A 23,043-nucleotide genomic window follows, 5' to 3' on the forward strand; every position below is an offset into this window, starting at 1 on the left:
TGTACGCGCGCGACGGGTTCGTGGGGTCAAGTAACAGTTGGACGGCACGGATGTTTGGGGTTATTGGCTGGCAGACGTGTCTTCTGCTTTCGATTTTCTGGTGATTGGCTGGCAGACGTGTCTTCTGCTTTCGTTTTTGTGGTGATTGGTTGGCAGACGTGTCTTCTGCTTTCTTTTTTTCTTTTCTTCGTGGATGGAATGGGGTGGTTTAATTTTAGAGAGGGCGCTGTATGTGTGTTTTAATCAAGCGGGCAAAATGGAGAGAGGGTTGAGTGGGTTTTGAGGAGGTCGCTAAGGTTACCCCCCCCCCCCTTCTCACCCGCGAACGAAACATTGCGTGAAAATAAATTTCTAAAAATAGAAATTTAATGAGACATGTGGAGGGTTATGTTCATCCCAGTTTTCAACAAAAGCACGTAAAACAAAAATAGGACAATTTCTCGTGAGGTATGATGTATTTATTAGAAAAGAGTCTACGCAAATTACAGCCCTTCAATTCATAATCACAAATATGTGTCCTACTGAGAACTGTGTACAATATTTACAAGTTGGTTGCCCACTTAATACGTGACGTTGTGCCTACCTACAACAAATGCAGCCTGCTCAGAATAATTTGCAAATAAATAGGTTAAAAAAAAAGGGGAGAAAGAACACAAGGGTTGTGCTACGCACACAAAAATGCCTGCAACGAAGACGAATGATTGTGTGTGCTACAATATCTATAATACGGACTATTTATTTGTAATATTCCTACGCGAAGACGTAACTCTCTCTGCAGCAATCACATCATCTTTGGAAAGTTCAAAAGCATATCTACAACGTTCTTTTGCCTCTTGTAATGTGAACCCTTTGTTCTGCTACAAACTACCACACATATAAACTGTATGTTACATATTCTTAATGTGGTGTTCTACATCTTTCTTGGGCATGTGCGTGTCTTAAACGTAAAAAAAAAAGAAAAAAAAAGCCGCTGCGTGGTTTCACTCAGCCTGTCAAATCTATGAACCGTTGAATTTATAAGCGCTGCTATCTACAGTGTGTTTCTTCGAGACACTACTACATATGCACGTTTGCAAAAGTTACTTTTATAGAAACGTAACGGCCAGCCTCTAAGGTCACCCACTTGCATCATACTTGCATCCGTGACACAAGATTGCGATATTTTCCTCTAGTCTGTCTTCCTCTGTTAGCTGTAAACAGTACTCGAGTAGCTTTTTTTTCTTTTCTTTTTTCTTGCCAACATACTTTAATAGGCCCTCTTCAACCCTAGAGTAAGCTAATACTATTTAATACAATACTATTTGTGCATGGGCTATTGTCTGTCTTTGTCACTGAACTGAGCTAGCAAACTAACAACTTCTGTAATTGCAGTGGAACTTCAATAATTTGAACTATGTCAGTCCCCAAATCCCAAGTAGCTCAGACTCGTCTTGTTTCTACTCCGAAGAAACAACGTTTCATCGTAAGCTACCTTTTTCATGCTTGATGCGGTTACATAGAATAAAACAAAAACTATGATCACAATGTTGACGTAGTGACGGTGGGTAGTTCGTTTCGTTGATTAGAACCTATGGGTCTGTACTACAAAGAAACACGGTGAGTGCGCCAAAATTGCGTACGAAGACTGACCACATGAACGAAGTGTACGTGCGGCACAATTCCAAAGGATTTTTGGGCTGGCTGAACATCACAAGACCTGCATTTCCTGTCGTGGGTGAAATCATAGTATAAGAGTCGCCGTGCCTAACAGCTCGGCCATCGAAGCTGTCGCGATAAAATTGTGAAAATTAAAAGCCTTCGAAAGTCCACCGCAAATTTGAATGTCTTCGAAACTTAGTCTTCGAAAAATGTCTTCGAAACAGTCCCCGCAAGATCCGAACCCCCCTCGCGACGAGCACGTCCAAAATACGTCCGATTTTCGTCCCGTGGACATCCGTCAGCCACGACGGGAAGACCGTGGCAGAGAAGCGTTGTTATTCGCCGTCACAAACCCGCGGTGTACCACGGGACGTTTCTCCCAAAAGTCTGTAAGACAGCCTCGTGTCTCTCTACCGTTCCACCGGCACTGTTGTGTCTGTTAGAGTCAGTGCTGCACTGCGTGTGTCAGTTTAGATGAAAAGCAGCCAGTCCTAACATCTACGCAGCCGTTAGCTGGCATCGTGGGGCTGCCAACCCTACAGGCAGTGAACACAACGTTCCAAGTTTGTACAGCGATGAAGGAGCCCTCGAGTCCCTCTCACAAGCAAGGTATATTTTCTCGCGGGTGCGTATTTACAAAGGCAATTCTAGAACGAAAAGCGGCAAATAAAAATGTCTCGAAGCAGAAGCGGGAGAACGTTCCGAGCAGTGGCAGCAGAAGTAGGTTCGTTTTTTACCCTTATGTCGAATGCAGTCCAGCGATTTTCTTTTTTGATGTGCATGCGTTCGAAGCTTCGATGCTCAGTGCAACAATGCGCGCTATACTGTTACGCATACAAAAAAAAAAAAAAAAAAAAAAAAAAGAAGAAGAAATGCAAGAGGGAAAAATGCCATCAATTTTTCGAAACTCCAGACATCGAAGCAATAAAATAACAATGTACTACACACCTGAAAAAACATTTGTGAAGAGGAATAAGCGGAGGAGGAAGAGGAAAGGTCAGCACGAAGCACCGAGATTTCAGCTGGATGATGTCTATCCCATGACAGAAGGAAGATGCTCCGCAATATGCCCAGTGCTGCGACGTGTTGCCAAAGAAATTCGGCGACAGAAAAGCTAAAATATGTTCGCCGATACCGCAAAAAATAAACTTCGACTGCTGCCTGCTGCTGCTTAGAACGTGTCCCATGGCGCTGCCGAGATCACCGTCGATCGAAACAGACCGTAAAGGTGACGAGCGAGCAATCCTCCGCGTCCGCCAACTCCCGAATCAACGGGCGGCGGAGACTCCGCCCCGAACTGTGCTTGGGGCGCGGAAGTCTTTGCTCCTAGCGATGTTTCGGCAGTCGATGAATTTAAAGGCTCGCCAAAGTGCAGAACAAACTCTCGAGCTACGAGGGCGGAACTAAAACTTAAGGGTCGAGTCACACAAAAAATCGCAAGCTAAAAAAAGACTGCAGCAAACATCCTCTCACACTTTCAAATGTGACGCAATCAAACAAACGTTTTTCTGAACCAGCAACACACACTTCGCTCGGAAAAAGGGGGGGGGGGGGTCAGGGACAACACAAGCCCCCACCCCATCCCACGGGTCCAGTACGTGTGAAAACACGGGGCGCATCATCACCACAGCACTAACGAACCGATCCAGCGGAACAATGCGACGTGGAACAGCGTCGACATGATGAAGAAGGCGTGGATGAGCACGATCCACGCAATGTTGAAGTCGACCCTGAAGGGCTGGACGCGGAGGGGCGCGTAAGATGGGGTGCCCTCGCGCGTGTGCAAGCGTCCGGGAAAACGTCCCGTGCGGTAGAGCTCGTCGAGGAGCTCTTCCTTCTCGACCCACCGGTCGTAGAGCCACTTTGTCAGCCTCTCCTGGCTGTCGAAGGGAACGTCGGAGACGGGGAAGCGCCGGTAGTGCATGTGGACGGTGCAGGGTTTACGGAAGCCGCCGGAGATTATGAGCAGGTCCAGGGGTTTGCCGTAGTCGGGGTAGCCAATGGTGACGTCGACGATCCACTTCAACGGTTCTTCCTTGCCTGCCAGGAGGAAAACGTCACGTTTTACCAGTGATGGCCAGTAGTTAACTACATGTAGTTAAACTACTAGTTAAACTACCTGATTGTAGTTAAAAAGTAGTTATCAACTACTTGCAGAAATGTAGTGGCAACTACTAGTTAAACTACTATTTGAAGTAGTTAACTACAGTAGTTAGGTTATTGAAGGCGCCAACTATTTCCGATTTTGCCGCGAGTTTTACGGCACGATTGTGCTTCCGACTTTTACCTTGAGCTACTTGTTTGATGAGAACGGAGGTGCAGAGCAATTGTGTCGTGCATGTGTACTAAATTTTCACTTTTAATGCTTGTCTAGTGAAGCCTCATTTGCTGTGAAATAATTCTGCAACTTAGTTTATCGCGTAGGCACAAAAAGAATCCCGCCGCAAGCTTTGTATTTGACGATCGTAGCAATGGCTTGAGCCAAAGTTTATTATTGCTTGTGATTCATATTTAGGTGTCCAAGAATATTACAAGGGATTGGTGTTGGTGGACAACGTTAAGTAGTTATAGATGTAGTTAAACTATATTGCAGTAGTTAAAAAACTCCCCCGAAAAGTAGTTGAACTACTAGTTAAACTACTCAATCACAAAGTAGTTAGTAGTTATAGTTAAACTACTGTAGAAGTAGTTAGTGGCCATCACTGCGTTTTACGCCCAGTTTTCTAATTTTTGCCTCACTTTTCGATCAACGTGCCTGAACTCCTGTCAGAGAGTTTGATTTCCTCGGCTTTCGTACGTCGAAGATTATGTTTAAAAGGGCTAAGTTGCTTTAACTGAGTAACTTGAGCCGTAACTAGATAGTTACGTTCTGAGAGAGGGGAAGAAAAACCAATTGTTGCTCGGTTACTATTTTACACAAGCTAACTATAGCCGTGACTGACTATTTTCGAAGCAACTTACCGAAATCTGGGTCAGCTTACTAACGCCGCACTAATAAAATTTAAATACGAAAAATACTAACATTTTCTTTGCGCCGAACTTGTTCATTTCGGGCACTAATTATATTGTCTATCAATGGGTGCTCTATGTATGGGTGGTTTACCTTTTGTCACCTTGGCAAGGTTCTCCCTGGAGAGAGTGTCGAGCACGACCTTGAGAGCTCCTGTGCGTGGCAGTGTCACATGTTCGAGGATTGGGTAGTTATTGGCCTTGGCGTACCTGCATCGCAAGACGTTATTGTATGTTACAAACTGTTACACAGTAAATGCAAAGTCAAAGTGTTGTGGTCCACAGACTCAACATACAAAGTCTCAGTCGTATGACACGCAGAAATATAAATATTTTCCTCAACGATACTCTAGTATGCAGTACAACGCATGCATGAATAGAGCCCCTAGCTTTCCTCGAATCAGCAATTCCGCGAAATTGGTCATGTCCTGCGGAACCCGCTGTTGACCTCAGAATCATGTGTTGTCCCGGAATATTCGATACATTACAGAACCGTGTAAGGAATTTAATCGATCTGCAAGATTTTCCCGATCATCCGCGACTGCAATGCCTGATGCCACAGCGCACTGCTGGCACTTCCACGGCTGAACGTGCCACGCCGAAAGAAAATTTAACGACAGGAACTCCGCTCGTAGAGAAATTGTCAGAGTCGAGTCTAATTCTCTTTGCGGTCTGGAAAGTTACGAAAGGCTCGAAAAGCGTGCGGGACGAGTCAGTAAGCGATCCTGGGAGAATGCTGCAACATTTTGCACAGACAGCTGTTAGTGCCTCGTTTCCCCCCCTGAGATCGTGACGTTGGAGTCGTTCGCAGAAGGAGAAGAAAACACAGTGTTAGTGACGACGACGATGACGTTAGCATGGCGCTCGAGTAAAAAAAACAAAAAATACACCCTTATAGTTTCTGAGACGTAGACGTGAAGACGCTGCAGTGTGTGCCGCCGAAGCAGAGGCAAGGTGGACTCGGCGGTAAGACCCTTCAGTACATGCTGCGGAAACGGAGGCAAAGAGGCATCAGAGGCAAGCGAAAGCCGATGGAGCCACGAAGGGCTTCACTCATAGAAACCTTAAGGAGTATGCTAGAAGGAAACCTCCGGACGTACGGGCGAGGGGAGCACCATATTGAATCAGCTACTGTTGCCGCGGCGCATGCAAACAAAGGAATCCAGTAAGCATACAGCAAACATAACGCCAAAAAAGTAACACACCGCCAGAACCCATGCAACCGTAAGATATATGAAAACACATACACACACACACACACACACACACGGAGAAACAGACACGACACGGACTCCACATGGGGACACCGTCTCCGCCGCTGCCTCAACCAGCCCTGACTACAAGACCTGGATAGGGGGCGGACAATGACAAAATATGTAGCCGACGGAAGCAGAGGAGCAGCCGAGCAAGTGTTGCAACAGTTTTTGGAACTGTGGCTGCTTTCACGGGCTGGAAATACACGACGTTTCCTTGGCTGATTCAATATGGCTGCCTCCGAGCTCATACATTGAGAGGGGGAACAGCCCCATTCAAGTGCTTTGCTCTCCTCCGATCCTCCTCCCCGGCTTTCCTTCTAGCCTCTCTCCATAAGATTTCTATGGTTTCACTAGAAAGTTCAGGGAGAACCCATTTGGGTACGGTTGCTCGGTGTGCAATGGCTTGTGGTACAAGAATGAACTCACAGCGCTGTCACTGAAATTCTCGTTACATAACCGTGACCGTCCTGTGAGTTTTTATTTATTTTGTTCGTTTTCTCTTGCCCGCAGATTCGTAAATCCCACTTCGCGGAAATGTTAATTTTCCGCCGCAGAAAGCTGGGGGCTTTTTTTTCTCGCATGATGAATGAACAACGTGTGTCAAAGTGTGACAAAACCTCTCTGAGGACTGGAGGACGTGATTTTAAAACAACGGGTACCTTTGACTAGTAGCAATTCGCTTTCGTAGGAATCCCCCTTCTGGGAACAGCACAATCCACTTGAGGCCTCTGCGGATATACACGTCGAATATGTGGTCCCTCAGCTTCTGAAGCTGGTTGCTACGCACATCCTTGCCCTGCAAATACACACACAAAAAAAAAAGGGCTACAATGTACCGAAACCTTGCCGGGCACGAATGAAGCACATGCATTGTTCTTCAAGCACACATTTTATTTTAAAAATCGAAGTTGGCCTTTTTGCACAAGAGCTACGCAAAATTTGCCAATTTTCTCGTACCTACCATGATTGAAATGTACGCGGTAGTTTAACAAAGGGCTCTAGAGATGTGTTCTAGGCATCATGAGAAAGAGAAGAGTTTAAGCTTTCCGACGGTATAGATCGCGGTGACATACTTTCAAAAGAAGGTGGAGAAATAACCTGTCAAAGACCGCGCTAAACTGACAACGGAGCACTTTTGTGACCTCTGTATGAAATTTTCTAGACGTCAGTAGATGGAACTGTCCTCTGGCTTGAAAGCCTGTTGTACAGTCAATAAGTAGTAAAAATATTTGGACGACTGCTCTTACATGGGCGGGGATACGCGACATCAAAGTTGCGAAAAAACGCAAATCGCAAAAAAGCGCTTTCTACCCGTTTATGTTCTCGATTTTTTTTCTGCCGAACTATTTCGTTCAGGAAGTTGTAAACAACGCTCCTGTTCATAATGAAGGGAGAGCTACCACATATAAAAGAGTAAAGAAAATCGAGGATGCAAAGGGTACAGCCCTGCCTGAATTGAGATGACATCGCCCAGGTAAAAAAAATAAATAAAAAATATATTGTGAGACAGAATCGGCACCCTCATCAACACGATCTCATCATCCGTTTTGGGGCGCAAGCTTTCCGAGCCCTTAACATTTCGTTCCCTTCTAGGATCATAAACAGTACCTTCTGCTGCATCTCTCCTGCTGTCATACTTAGTCATCATTTCATACTTAACAATATAACAGAAATGCTGCCTTTTTATTACTTTACAGCAATGTGAAATATCCTCTTCGGAGAATTAAATATCCCTTTTCTTTGCAATCACAGTATGTGTTTCATAAAGTATCCTGGCTGGAGACACTGCTACCCAGGCAAAGCATCTTAACAATGTGTTAAACTACCAAATGCACCAAAATAATAATCAGTAAAACCTATGCTAGATTATGATTTAGGCCTACAGAAGTAACCAAGTCGTGACGTGCAAAATTATGGTAAACGTACGCATGAATGGATGTGTCAAACTACCTCACGAGCACGGTGAAGCTAACAGGAATGTCGATGAATGTAGTCAAAGGTGGTGCGCATCAACGTAAAATCACTACCTTCCAAAAATATCAAAGCTGTATAAAAAGCCACACGTCCTGTTGAATGAAAGAAGAGGATCGTCTCCCAGCGAAAGAGCTAAATGAAGCAGCAAAAATTGCTCATGAAACGTTTTGTATGCAAGACAAACATCTAATAAGCCCGCAATTAATTAGCCAACCCCTGCAACGAACCAAGACCCTCAACCATAGGCTCAGACAGAATAAAGAAGAGGAAGCAACGAATTACCTGCGTGATGAAGAAGTCACCATGTGTGTAAGAAACAGCTCCGAAGTTGGTGAACTTGAAAAGTCGGTCCATGATCCACATGAGGTGTTCCGTGACGGACTTCTTCACTTGAAACGACGCCATGAGCAAGGGCACGTCAGCCGTGCTCTGGTGGTTCACCAGCACCACCGAGCGCTCGTTGAAACAGTCGCTAACGTCCTCACCAACTTCTTCCACTGCGAGAAGGAAGAGGAAATAGAACTGTAACGGCTATAGAAGTCATAACGAAATAAGGCTAGAGGACAAGCTGGGAGAAATGTCTTAACGCCAGGAGATGGAAGGCTGCCACATAAAGTCTGAACAGCATTTCACTATGGAAACGTATGCAACAGTGACGCGTAGTGTGTAAATGTGTGGTAGACAGTTGTTTCTGCTCCTACTGCAACACGCTCTCAACGGTGAAACACGATGTTTCGTATCTGCGCTGTAATTTGAGCATTAAACTCCAGTGGTGGCTAGTTGCCTCGTAAAGCAACAAAGAGCAGGTCTAATTTTCGCAGCTATTTCCAAGGTTAATAAAATAGCCAATAAACAATAAATGCCACTCAGATAAAGAATACTCCTCTCTCTTCTTCGCCACGTCAACAGAAGGAGACGCAGTGTCGTCTGCTTCAGCCGATTCTCGCAGGTGATTTCAAACACGGGCTTCCAGTGGATAACACTGGCTCCACATGTGGCTCATGGCAGCTAGTCACCATGGCTACAGCCGTCGAAACGCACAGTTGTAATGGATTCAATCAGGCTTTCTTTATCTAAGTGGCATTAGGCAGTACAAGCCTTGCAAACGAACAAGTTTCTGCTCACCATAGTACTCTGCGCTCCAGCTCCAGAAAGACACCATGAGTAGGAGGAGCTTGAAGAGCTGCCTTTCAATGGCCCAGTAGAGAGGAGGAATGAGAAGACGGAGGGGGTAAAAGATGATCCACATCCACGTCAGATAGGTGGGAATGCAGTAGAGGTTGTTGGCCAACACAAACATCACCCGCAGCCAGCACCGCACCTGGTGGAGCAGCCGCCGCAGCTCCATCTCCTGCACGCAAAACCGTATGTCATCAGCGCCAGAAAAAAGGCCATCGATGAAGGACCTTCAAACCACACACTGCGCCCTGTCAGTCAGATCTGATGCCTGCTACACTGAATGGTTCGTGCATCAATTTTGCACACCAGAAGGTGTTTTTTAAAGGGACAGTCCAGAGTCCTTGATTGATTTTTAGATTAGAGTTACATTTCAGTGCGAGTTATGTGTAGATGCCATAAGCTTCATCCAACAGAGCAGTGTACTTTCTGAGACAGATAATGAAAATGAACATCATGTCCATGTCTGGTGTCGGTTTCACGGAGGTGCAAGCATGAGGTGCAGCACCTTGGTCGGTGATTACAAGGGTGTGCAACAGAGATAAGAATAATTGAGGACTGTTTGACGTATCATAAAACGTAATCGGCAACTTTAATCTTTAATGAATGGCTTGATCACTTAACAGATCAAAAACCAGAAACTGCTGACAGCGTTCAACTTCAAAGCTTTTGCTGCAAATTTCATCGAGATGTTTTGCACAGTAACTGTGAGCACTGTAAGAAAGCATGTGACAACATTGTTTTAGTTCCGGTTTACACGCTGACTGTCGGTTTAAATTGCAAAGAGTTTTCAGCACACTGCATTTCACATCCGTCGTGGAGTACAACGTGCCAAAGCAATTTGTGACATGGAGCCAAATTGCTGGTGTTCTCAGATCAGTTCCCAACAGAGTTGTACATAGTGGTAGTGTCGCTCAAGTTATTGAATGCTGTCGTGCTGTGTAAAGATAAATTTTAGATAATGCTCGCAAGACTAGGAAACTTCTTAGATATCTGAGAACACTAATGTATTTTTGATTACGTAATTCTTTATTATGTCTCGCACAGCGATTAACCAAACAGCCTTTTATCTACGTGTATGTGGAAGTTATTTATTCAGATACTTTATTTACGTTCAGGGTGGACATTAAAGGGGCTGTGACACTTAGATAGATGTGTTTCATTACATCCTGCACACATTATATTGCACAGTAGAGTATCGAGGAAAAAATATTTTTTTTTTTTACATGCCGTACTTGGCGAGATTTCAACCCTTGAACACAGATACTTGTCAAGCTCTGACATCAGAGCCCCGGCCATTCCCATTGGTAGTCGCGAGCATGTGATCTCTCTCCCACTTCCTCACTGGCGGAGACACCTGCTATGACGTCAGATCCGCATGAGTTTCGGTATGCGCGGTGCCGGTTTTCTACGAGTCTATAATTTCATGGAATGGAATAATTTCATGGAATGCAGGTTCACATCAATGCAAATAATTTCATTTTACATTTATCCAGAATAAGTTTTTTAATTTTTTTTTAAATTTAAAGACAAAGTGTCGCAACCCCTCTAATAACTCTTCATGACGACATAGCGACAGAACAAAAAAAATAACACTTAGGAAAAGCAGATAGCCGTAAGTAGCCGTGAGCACAGGCAAATATTTATGCACAATATACAAAAAAATATTGGGTATGATGCGAGAGTAAATAATGAAAAAGTGTCCATTTGAATTCTTCCGAGCCTGGTGCTGATGTTATGGACTCGGGAAGAGAGTTCCACTCTATCCTGATACGTGCCATGAAAGATTTCTCGCAAGGTTGAGGGGGAGGGAGTGCAGAAAGGAGGGAAGTTGGGGAAAACAAAAAACTAGGCTTGCACGACACGCAATTAATACTGCGGACTTTTGAGCGAATGTTATTTTTTTTTTTTTTAGCGAGATAGATCTCACAGCCTATTGATGGCCTCACGGGGTCTCTTCATGGTGCAATATGGCAAGAATAAGCACGAGGTGAATGAAAAGTGCAGTGTCAATGTTTCTCTATCCATATTAAAGATGCACACGTACGAAGAAAGTGTGTGCAATGGGGACACGGTAAGCAAGATACAAGGGAATCAGAGTTGCTCATGCACTAGTAAAAGCTCGATCCAATCCAATCCAATCCAATACAAGGGTAGGAAAAGGTTCTGAAAAAGTTGCAACAATAAGATGTAATGCTGGTACAAGAGAAAACGGTCAGACTGAGACAGCAAGTGTAAAGGGGGAAACAGAAAGATAAGAGGAAGCAAACAGACGTGAAAGCGACATCACAACGCTACGATTTGTCAACCGCTACACAAGATTAGCAACTCCGCCGACGTATTCCAAGTACGGGACTGGAGTTGCACAGTTGTGGTGCAAGATGCTCAATACATCTTTCATGAATCAGGATAGATAAACAGGACGAGGCAGTGTTGAGCAAGAATGAGTAACTGTTTTTTTTTAGGAGGCTACATATATATACCTATATACACGTACATTTAGGCATGAAAGTGTCAGAGACTTAGCCCAGTTAGTTAGAAATTACTTGTGTCTGCTTGTGCACCTTTAATGAGTAGTGCCACCGTTGCAATACTGTTTGATGCCTATGGGATTTTGGCATGTATAAATATTAAAATAAATATTTAAAACTGGATAACTTTAGCATCAGTATACTGCATTTCATATTGCATACTCTGTTGTATTATTTTTGCTTACTTTCTAATTTTTCTAAAACTCTCTAAATTTGTAGAACTAGGCTCCTTCAATGCCACTAGACTTCCAGAGATATGCCTGTTACTCTAGAGTTGATCTGAGGTTCCCATTGTAAGCTTAAGCTACCTTGCAAGTTGCTCCATAACCTGTCTAAGAAATTTCTAGCAATAAATTTGATAGCTGAGAGTTAAGCATTGTCCTGTTGATGTCTGTACTTATCAGCTTTTTTTTTCTCCCCCCTAATAGAGGTATATTCCGATTATGCCAGTTACGCCACCTTGCCACTACACCTGCCAGACCTCAGCTGTGGTTGACTGCAAAATTGGCTTAGATAAATCTTCTTCTTTGTTGAACGCATTCAAGAAGAAAGGAAAGGATTATAAATAAATAAAAAGGCAGAGAAAAGAAACAAAATCAATATGGATCAATGGATCAATACATGACTACGGGCACGGAGGAACACCTGCTTCTTTCCTGTACCATGTGGAGAAGGGCAGAACTCCACGTAGAGCTACTAATTCACGTTAATGTGCGACTGCTGTCGTCTGTGCAGAAGAGAATGTGCAGACAAGTTTCCATGAGGGCTCGGAAGGGTCACATGAATTCTCGAAGAAGTTTTGAATTTGTGAATTTGTTAGTTCAATGATTGATTGTGCTCAAATTGACCTGCATGATACATTCTTACCAACAATTTATCAGCCAAACAACCTCTTTCTTTTTTTTGTGTGTGTGATTTTTCTAGAATATAACTAGGAAGCATTACAGCTACAAACTCGTGCACAACTTGTGCTGTTTACAGTGTAAAGAACTCCACCGCATCTGGCCATGTGCACATGTTAATCAGTTAGTCAGTCATCCACATTTGGCTAGAAAACAAAACCTTTCACGTCAATGAGATAAGAAAGAACAACACAAACTGGTTGACAACATTTTGCACAACGGTATTATTCCAGATCTCTTATTTTCTGTTGCATACTGATTTACTACTTTTTTTTTTTTTTTTTTTACTGATCCCGAATTCCAAACATGGAGGGGTGTTGGATTTTTTTTTTTTGGGGGGGGGGGGGATCATTATTATAGTTATGTCATTACTGTTTAACATATCATTAGGGCACCCCGTATAAGGTGCACACAGGTGAAAAAGTTAGGGGGGTGTCACTGAACATTTGGGGCGTGTAGGGGGGGAGAGGGTCTGGATAAATCACTGATGCGGAGCATGTGCCGTCTGCTGAAGACGATGCTGCCATCGAAACATTACCCTCTATTTAAACGTAATAAAATTTTCCCTTAGTAAACCCCTCCTGAACCGGCTGGTTCCAGACATTCTTTATTTTACCCATAATACACTTCGGGGTGTGTCCGCCTGCGGAAGCCAACTTCTACGACATACATGTAGACGTGTACACGTACAAAGATACATCCGGTTCAACAACAAAAAAAAAAAAAAAAACGTGTGGTATCACCTGCAGAGTGAGAATTAGAACAGAATCCTTTTGCTTTCTTGGCCCCTGCTCAAAGAGTGCTCGTATTACGAGCTTCTGTCAAGATAGTCTGTGTTGTTTGCAAGCAAAACATTATCTCGTTTCCTTAAGATAATGAAGGGGACAGGGCGAACCCTACAATGTGGAGTGCCTCCGCATGCTTAGTGGAAAATCCCAGACATGACGGTTGACGATCAAGGGCGTCCTCTTGTTCCCGGGCGAAGGCGCTAGAAATTTATTGACTGGTAACACGGGTTCTCAGCGTTATGAACGAAGTGACGAGAATCCCGTGAAAGATTTAACGTTGGAATAGTCAATGCAGATTACAAGAAGCCAACAGAGAATTTGTGTGTGTAAGATGGCGACCTCTAATCACCATATCTGTGGGCATTTTTAGTGTGCCATGCAATGACGAAACCCTGTTGCCATTACCCTTCTCCTGATCTGATGAAGACAGCGATGGCAAAACGTTGCTTACGTTTCCGCAGAGGCAGAAAGATTCTCCGATGCGTTATGCAAATTCTGATCTAAACTACGATCGTGACGTTCCCTTTCTAACGATATGCAAAAATATGCGTGCACGCACATATTGCACTTGTCTACCCCTTTATGTTCCGAGGTGAATTCATTGAGCTGTTTGAAGACAGGGACTTTCATATATTTCTTTTTTTCTCTCACCAACTTCATTTTCTCTTGTACGAGCTACAAGCCTATTGCAGAAGTCGTACAACTTATACCCAGGAAAATTTGTAGCATTTTTACAATTTGCTGTGGCATTCATTAACAACCATCGTTAGTTACTTTCACATTGACAGTAGGCAGTGCCCAAATGTTAGCAGCCAAAGTGACAGGCAAAGAGACATTTTGCAGATTGTTCTAGTCATTTTTGGCCACTTGTATTTGTGCAAATTTCATACTTTTGAGCAAATACGTTCATTAGTTATGTTGTCTTTCATCTTTTTCGTAGTTTTGTCTTTCGTTGAACCTGAATGTAAGACACAAAATTTTCACATTCTCCGTATCACCGAGTCAACTTTGAAGGCCTAGCTTACATGATCACAGAGAATTGGAAGTCTTGATTTTTTTTTTTTTTAATGAGCTAGAAACGAAGTAAAAATTAACACGCTCTAACATTAAGTACTTTCACTTCAGTAGAGCAGTGGTGTTTTGTGGACACAGTACTGAGCTCGTAATATCCCCCCCTCCCCCAACTTCTTCATCTTGTGCTCCCTACTCAGCGAACAACAGAGACAACGGTTCGTGCTCACTCTTTTAGCCCTCCAGTCATCAGAGTCATCCTCGTTGAGGTGAACTCGACGGAGACTCTGCAGTTTCCTGGAAATCATGGCTGCGTCTTCAACTGCTCACTTTTCCGGCACGGTGTAACAACCAGCCACACTCCTTCCTCACGCGCGTCTGAGCTGACGACGACGAGACACTGGTCGTGATAATCGGACGTGTTATCACAACCACTGCTCCACGTCACTCGACTGATTAGACATCCTGCTTTGTTGTTTGTCGCAGGAAATTTCTCCCGATAATGAAGGGGTGCCAGAGGATTACTTATCTCTCTATTTTAGTACGGCCGCATTGCATGATAGGAGGAGTGTGATGGGACGGGAATTATGGTTTATATTTATTTTAATTTTGTATACGTAGAAGTTATGGAAATAGGAGTAAAGGGTGCGAGTTTGATGGATACTTCTTAAATGAAAAAGGGTTATAACCTTAGCTGGTTGGTGAATTCATAGTTAAAAAGGATAAAACCCTAAGTGCAGAGAAAGACAAGAAAGGAAAAAAAAATCACTTTTTGTGTTCCCTCGTCTTTCCCTGCGTTGAGGGTTTCATCCTCTTTAACCTTTTTAAAGTTCTCAGCAGACATGATGCAATATGGCTGCGTATGACATGTCCTCGTCAACACGCGATTTTGGGAGATCCTGCATGCTCTCAAACAGCTTGCCGTATTTTTCCGACTTTTCCCCCCAATGCATTGCCTGTGCAAATATGGGTTGACTGAATGATTGATAGATGGAAAATATTATCGCATAATAGAATATATCGAATGTCCATGAACCTAGCTGTAGCTCATTACTTATTTGAACTGGTCCCTGACCGGAACGGAACAAATTTGCCCAACACATGCAGGATAGTACCTTTTTAGGTATTAAAAAAATATTTTATACGCTACATTTGAAGTTGTGCCGCAAACGATAGCCATGCCGGAAGGGCCACGTTCATTGCTTGGCTCGTGGCATATCTCTTCTCACTAGATTACACTGGAGGGGTCAAGTCCACGGAGTGCTCCCAAGATTGTAGTGTTGGCAGCGCAACGACATCTTGAGGAGCCAGATATCTGTCAGTGTAAACAGTTGAACGTCCTCTAATGTCAAGAGTCCAGGTGATACGAAGATTGTGTTATCGTCGAGTTTAAATCGTAAAGTATCGATCCGGTTCTATGTACTGACACGTGTAGTTCCATTTCCGTAATCAGGAGGTAAGAATCTGATAACATCTTGCATCTCGGATGGTGATGCCGCCAAATAGGTCGCCAGGAAGCATTGGGGTGTTTGTACGTATCACTACGGAAAGTACTATGTGTAGTACTTAGTACTATGAAAGTACTATGAAAGTACTAAGAGTATGTTTAGCTGTGTCTAGTATGTAGTGATTCCTCGCTCAGAGCTCTGACACTCGAGTCTTCTTCGAGTCTTTGGTTCTTTCCCCGTCGGTCTTCGAGTTCCTACATGAACAATCGAAGCATCTCGGCTTTTCACACATTTCCACGTTTTCACATCGAAATGTCATAAAGTAATAGCAAGAGGCACTCGGAAACTAGAAACAAATTCAGGTCACACTTATAGAGTCACACTTAAATTCACGCACATTCCGCTGCGTCCGAAGTACAGCTTAAAAGTACGAGAGAGAACAAGAGAGATCCCTGTCGTATGAATGTGCGTATGAGTGTGCAAAAACGTAAGAGTGAAAGGAGGATGAGTGAGAGAGAGTGACTGGTTTGCCCCTTCAGATGACGCACCCTGGAAGTAGCTGAGAAGGCGTGTCAGCTTAGCTCAATTGGTAGAGCCCTGGACCGGCAAATCCAGAAGATGTGGGTTCGAGTCCTATACAGCTGGCTAACCTTTTCAGTGACTTTCGTCATTCATCGTTAAAAGTACGAGTTCAGACCCAGTCGTCCATTTCCCCAGTTACAAGATTCTTGCGTGTGCGCAGGAGGCACAACAAACGCACGTGCCCCTTACGGAGAATGAAAATCCCTCAGTCACCTTGGAACCATTTCTGCGTGACACTGATTTCCCCCTCTTGATAACCTTCCGCTCAAAGCCTACTTCTCTGAGGAGGAGATGCCTATCAGCATGGTCACAACATTTGGTCCAGATCGAGGAACGCGATAACCTAGAAGGAACGTGTCCACAAGTGGCTGGTTCGAAAAATTACTACAATCGACGCTCATTCCCCCCCCCCCCCTTCCTTGGGCCATCCGATTCTCTTTCCCTGTATGGCCCTAATGCTCGACCCCCTCCAAGTCAATCGAGCGGGTAAGCAAGATAGGTGGAGAGGGGGAAGAAAATTGGCACTCGTTACCGGGACCTTGATGTGTGCTGCGACAGAGTCCTGTTGCTTTCGTGGAACGACAAAATGAAATAATATAACCCAGCTGTCCTGTCGTCCAATTGGGTATCGACTTGTTCATTCTTGCTGGAGTAAAATTAAGTGCCAGCACATATTTGAAACGTTGATCTGGGAAAATGGCAGAGTATTTTATCCTCCATCGAAGTATCCTGGGCACTGATATTGTACGTAATATTAACTTCATCACAATATCCACCTCGCATTTTTTACCACACAACCTAGAGCAATGCAAGCAAGTGAGTTGCAGTATTATTGCATGATGTTATTTTTTTTTTTTGCCAATGTTTCCTATCAGTGGCACCAATCAGATCAGACAATAACAGTTATTACTATCTACTGAAGAGTTTTGTATCAGTACCAAACATACAGACACCATATCAACAGCATCTTAGCACTTTACTGTTTTTTTTTTTTTCAAAAGAAAAGCGTCGGTTTGACAGAATCTACCTACGACTTCACGAACTGACGTCATGTTCCCATTAAACTAACTACACTAACGCTGACACTGCTGCCCCCTACATTGCAATTATCTGGTGCAACTCTTATTTATATTCGCAGTCTACCCACTACAGGTTCAGCAACTTCTAAGGGACTGTGGGTGAACAAGTTTGAACGCAGGCTTAATATTCGCATGCGTTATGGCTGAGGGGGAGTGGCCTTGAAAGTGAGTTGCCGGCAATTGCGAGGTTATTCGCCCGTTCTAGCAAAAAGAGACAAATACTAGACACCTTGCCTTATACAATGAGGTGAAGCTTATGCAGACACACTACGTGCTGAGCCATGTAAACTACAATAAAGAACTGAGAGAGGAATACTCCTGCATTTAGTTAAACAAATAAAAGTCATAATGAACTTGCCCAGCCATGTTTGTTATTTTTCTCTTCCTCCTTTTTAGTTATTATTTTATTGTCAATTTTGTAATTATTTTATTGTCAATTGTTATTTATTTACTTACTGAAGCATTAAGTCAGCAGGAGACACTTAATGATGCATTTTTTAGCACTTTTATTATACATTCGAGTCAGTGTTACACATTATTGTAAGAGAATACGTCATTAGATTTCTTGTGTTTCTGATTAACTCAAATCTGAACCATTAGTGATACGTATGTACAACACTGAAGGTTCCTGTCTATATTATACCGACTATTACTACCTGACGATACCTTGCCAATGAATGGCAGGAAAGCCACGCGCTTGCATACTAGTGTGCTACTATTTCTTCAATAGTGCGCAAGAAAATACATAGCTTACAAGCTTAGAAGTGCCTCTGACACTAAATAAATTTTAATTTGCACATCACAACGTTGCTCTAAAGCTTTCTAAATGCATTAACACTCTCGTGAGTTTTGTGAGGATGCACATGCGTTGACTTACTCATTACAACGTAGAACACAGCTATGAAAAGCAACAACTGTGTACTAGATGACAAGAAACACTAAAATGTTTCATCGCCATATGGTAACCTTCATGAAAGGGGAGTCTGATGACAACGAAAAGCCAAAAGTCATGCGTGACAACCAGACAAGGTAGTTCCCACTTCCAACATATTTCACACTTCCCATAAGAAGCCAAGCGACACATCGTCGCGGAATTTTCCTCGAGGGGCAGCGCTGCGTGAAGCAGAGGAAGCATTTGTGGCTTTGCAATGCAGAACATGTCGAGTGCCATATTTCTTTCACCCGCTTCAACCGGTACCGGGGGGGGTGACAGGATGTAAACATCGCTGGCAGGGACAACCGCTCGGGGAAGTTGTTTTTTTAGCGAGAATTCTTGCGATTGGAATGCTTGTGACAAGAACAAGGTTTCTGTCACAGAAGCTCCAAGGTGTAAACGTCGCAGGATTCACATAATGGAATATAATGCTGAGTTAGAACATTAAAGAAAGCGTGATTGCATAATGTAAAAGAATGACGTCATTGTCATAATCTTTCTTTTTCTTAAATTTAAACAAGTAACCGTAAAGCATGCCTAACAATTTATTTGCAATATTTAGGAGCAATAGGTACGCAGCTTACATCTGCTTTGTGACTCATGCCTGCTACTCAGTACCACATGCTCCTCTCTTGCGTCTGCCACGCCCTCGAGCACATGATTCACGTCGTTTTGGAGCGCACATGTACAAACTTCAGAAAACTGGTTCAGTGATGCGTTGTTGGTACGCATGCGTGAACACGTTTTATGTGTGATGTGCTCCTATCTTAAGTGTATTATTGTGGCTTACAGGTGAAGCTGACTTGGATCAACGTGTCAGCTCCGTTCAACGTTTTCTTCCGCGCTGAGGGTATGTGGTGCCATGTACATACTGACTGTGGTAGATATACTTAGTATAGTACTCTGTGAACTGCATTTGGTACTGAATACTACAACTGGAATATATATATAAAAACCGTCGGGTGAAAAAAAAGGAGTCACTGCAGTACATACAGATACGAACTCGCTTATATTTTTCGAACTAAGGTGTGTAATTTGCCGTCACCATTAGAGAACTGTGGCGCTTTGAGCTAAAGCATCTATAAGGGAGCCTGGGATTAACTTTGGGGGCTTGGAGTTCACATGTTGAATAAAAGTATCCCAACATCCATTCCTCATTATACCATTGTTGACAAAAAAAAAAAAGCGAAGAAAGCAGACGTGAAAAAAAAAAAAAAATCCCAGTCGAAACCCACTGCGATGAAGCCCCACACCACATCCTATAAAGCCAATTATACAACAAGCGTACCTTACATAACCCTCTGAGGGGCAAAACGCACACCTACCCGCTTGAGGTACATCCTGTTCACCACGTGCGGTATCATCTTGGTCAACGACGTATCCATCGGTAACACTTCACACGCACATAACAAGCCGAGCAGCCGAACGAGCCGCTAGCACAGAAACCCACCAGCTATGTACCGCTCGACGGACACATTCACATTGCCCGAGAGAAATCGGTTTCAGGACGGTTTGGTAGGAAGGGAATGAGAAACGTGTGGAGAGGAGGTGGGCCTTACGAGAGAGGGGGTAAAAGTGGTCGGGCTACTCTTAAGAGGGGCCGGCCTTGGAAGAGGCTGTCCGTCGTGGCCCGACGGTGCTGGTTTCCCTGCCGGGTGACAAGTCGAGAGTTTGAAAAGGAAAAGTGGTCTTCTGAGTCTGCCGAAGCGAGTCTGCGCGTACGAGGGAGAGGAGGTATACGCGGTCGTGAGTCATGAGGAGTGATCCACCGGTGAGAGGTTGGGGAGAGTAAGTTTGGGGGGGGGAGTAGCTGGTATGGGAGTACCCGGGATGGAGTCTGCATTTTGGATACGCCTTTTAGAATTTGTCGAAAGGGGACGTGACAAAATTTTTTTGCGTTGTGATAGTGTTTTATAGTCGTTTACGACGCTTTTAGCTCTGAGGGAAGCACTTGGTATGCTATAGGTACAGTCAAACTCCCTTATAGCGAACACCTTTTTAACGAAAATACCACTACAGCAATTTTTTTTGCGGTCCCGCTGGAGCCCTATAGGTCCAATAATGAACATCCTTTTTAACGAAAATACCTTTACTGCAATTTTTTTTTGCTGTCCCCTGAGTTTCGTTGTAAAGGAGTTTGACTGTATACTCATTTCTCAGTATTATTGAGGTGCACTTTTGGTACACCAAGCACGCGTATGGTACGGATATGGAAGTGATTAATCTATTGGCGATGTACCTGGTGGTGTACCTACACATATGAGGTGTGCTTGTTGTGTGGTAGTCAACATGGTGCAAGCATTCCAGGAAGTGGGTTCTTGCCCAGTACCTTCTGGTTTCACTACTGCAGAAATTGTGTCCCAGCATTTTTTTTAAACGTCTCTAAACCCGGGAGTGAACTTTCATTTGACGTTTTGCTGGATGAAGCCACATTACGTTCCGCAATAACCAAACAACGGCACGAACAGAAGCTGCTATGCACGTCCAACATTCGCGTGGATGAAGTCATATTAGTTTCTGTAACAAACAGACAATGATGCAAACAGCTGTTCTCTGCATCATAAGCTCTACACACGTGAAGGTTGAAAAGTCAGACAGCTGTCACCTCCAGACACCTGTTCAAGCTAAGCCTATCAATTGCTCGGAGAAAAATGTTTTTTTCATCGAACAGACACATTTCAAAACATTACAAAACATTACCTTTGTGTGCACCGAGCTATTCCTAGCAAATACTTGTTTTGGATAGTATCCTTACTCCTATCAATGTGAATGTGAATTTATTACATTTTACAAATTATTACATGGTCATTTATATACAGTTAGAGGACCCAGGGGAAACAACTCCACAATAAAGGTTCCCCCATAGTGTGTACACCCGTAAACCCGTGAACCTATACACCATACAGGAGCATCATAAATAATTGTTTAGAACTTAGATTCCGAGTATGAATATAAATGAAATATATTAAATATAAAATAATCAAATTAAAATGTCAAATTATATAAATGGAGTGACATACGTAATAACTGCTAACTACTAAGTACCCAACAACAATAACAACAACAACAAAAAAAAAACTGACTTTAGAATTCATCGTACAATGCCCAGATTAAAATCGTGTTGCGATAACTTCACTATTCATAGTCCGCGACCCGGCGCAACCACCCAAGCAGCACAATGTACTGAAAGTCGAGTGCAATAAGGGTGGACGGTATGTGTCATATCAATGTTCTTTAGTTTCACGAGTCTGTTCAAGGCCGTCCACCCTTATTGCACTCGACTTTCAGTACATTGCGCTGCTTGGCCATCTGCCTAATACAGGCAATGTGACCGAGCGCTGAACTGATTCACTGATCGGAGATTGCACGAATAAAACGTAATACGGTTCTCACGCTTCTCCTTATCACGCCGTTATCTCTCTCTCTCTCTCTTCAGGATTGCACGCGCCCGAGCTGTCAACTAACGGACGCAAAGTTCTCCCGTAGGTACAGGTTTATTTATGTCTGACAGGAAATTAGTCAACGGATCGCTTACTGCGCCGTCCGGTATAATAAAATCAACGACACACCCTTCAGCGTGACAGACATCCTTTTTGCTGCTTCTTCCATGCGTTCTCCATTCAAACGGAGACATCGCCGTCCTCTAACCATCACAGTATGTCTCCGTGGCCCGATTACGTTCTCAACAAAAATGTAACCTCCGTTCTTTAAATATTGTAAGCCGATCTTCAAGGCCATAGCGTTCGTTGGAGAGCTCGATTCGCTGTTCGGTACCAACTCCCAAGCAGACGGCGGCTGAAACAATGCTGGGAAAAAATGGAACCCCTTGTCAACCATCATCTAACTGCTGGCGAGCTTGTGCCCGCAGAACAGTGTGTACACACGCGTCGAGTTGTCGTCTGGTACGTAACTGTAAACGTGTTTTTATCGAGGAACACGTTGAAACTCGAAGCAGACTCTGGAAGAGTCGCAGTAGTTCAATGAGTAACGAACTTACATGCAGTGTTCCGGTTCTGTGGTGAAGTCCGCGATTTGTCGGGCTTCCACCGTATTTGAGATCGGATTTAGGAGGCTGCGGTGACCCTCCTTTGGAGATTGCGATTCCATCCTGCATTTGTACACACGGTAACGCGTGAAGACGGGAAGAAAGCACGGGTTTGCATCAAAACACTGCGAACCGATGTGCTAGGAGCGCACAATGAACTGCGGTTTCGTTTCCGTCAACGAGAGGGCAGCGCTGTCGTCTGCTCCCGATGACGCTAGTGATAGCGCTGCCGGGTTGTACGCAGGCGAAGCATTCGCCGAAAAGACCTTTACTGCCTTACTGTACGAAGTTTATTGGTGACTCTAGAGATTCTTTACATTGCCTCGCATGACCTCATTGTAAAAATTGGTTCGCTCGCTCTTTGCGGTAAGAACATACCGTCTGTTACACCGCCGGCTGTCTGCTTTCGCCATGTCAACGGCGGAGAACGGCGTTGATCTCATTTACCACGATCGAACCTTGATTCCTTGTCACGGAACTCGCAGTGACGTAACGTGAAAAGTAATTTGTTTTTATTGCCTAACGGTGCCTCAGGAATGCACGATGTCAGCCTTGATCCGTATTTCGTAGTCCGTGTCCGCTAGTACGCTTGCTTACTTGCTAGTACGTAGTATGTGAAATAATGTCGTCATTGTAATCGATTACATTATCTTGATAAAGCAGTACGCGA

General features: G+C 43.8%; 1 protein-coding gene across 3 annotated transcripts; it reads right to left on the reverse strand.

Annotated features, from left to right (window-relative positions):
* Window positions 1–436: 436 nt before the first annotated feature.
* Window positions 437–22,541, reverse strand: LOC135397205 (acyl-CoA:lysophosphatidylglycerol acyltransferase 1-like). 3 transcript variants are annotated; one of them, XM_064628618.1, is made up of 6 exons: window positions 22,326–22,541; window positions 9,003–9,228; window positions 8,160–8,374; window positions 6,563–6,699; window positions 4,742–4,857; window positions 437–3,678 (listed from the first exon to the last, which is right to left on the reverse strand). In XM_064628618.1, exons 1-6 carry the CDS (start codon window positions 22,440–22,442, stop codon window positions 3,260–3,262), a joined length of 1,230 nt encoding a protein of 409 aa, XP_064484688.1. In that variant the 5' UTR covers window positions 22,443–22,541; the 3' UTR covers window positions 437–3,259. The 3 variants fall into 3 exon arrangements, with proteins under 3 accessions (XP_064484688.1, XP_064484690.1, XP_064484689.1); XM_064628620.1 differs by lacking the exon at window positions 22,326–22,541 and adding an exon at window positions 19,654–19,952; XM_064628619.1 differs by lacking the exon at window positions 22,326–22,541 and adding an exon at window positions 14,516–14,684.
* Window positions 22,542–23,043: the final 502 nt, after the last annotated feature.

The sequence above is a fragment of the Ornithodoros turicata genome, chromosome 6, assembly GCF_037126465.1.
Source record: "Ornithodoros turicata isolate Travis chromosome 6, ASM3712646v1, whole genome shotgun sequence".
NCBI lineage: Eukaryota > Metazoa > Arthropoda > Arachnida > Ixodida > Argasidae > Ornithodoros > Ornithodoros turicata.

Bases quoted from the DNA above. Each gene is read 5' to 3' on its own strand.
- LOC135397205 (XM_064628618.1), bottom strand. From the start codon at position 22,442: ATGCAGGATGGAATCGCAATCTCCAAAGGAGGGTCACCGCAGCCTCCT. The intron at 9,229-22,325 runs GTAAGTTCGTTA...TTTTGCGTGCAG, and splicing joins ACAGAACCGGAACACTGCAT to GAGATGGAGCTGCGGCGGCT. The intron at 3,679-4,741 runs GTAAACCACCCA...TCCTCCTGGCAG, and splicing joins CCTTGCCAAGGTGACAAAAG to GCAAGGAAGAACCGTTGAAG.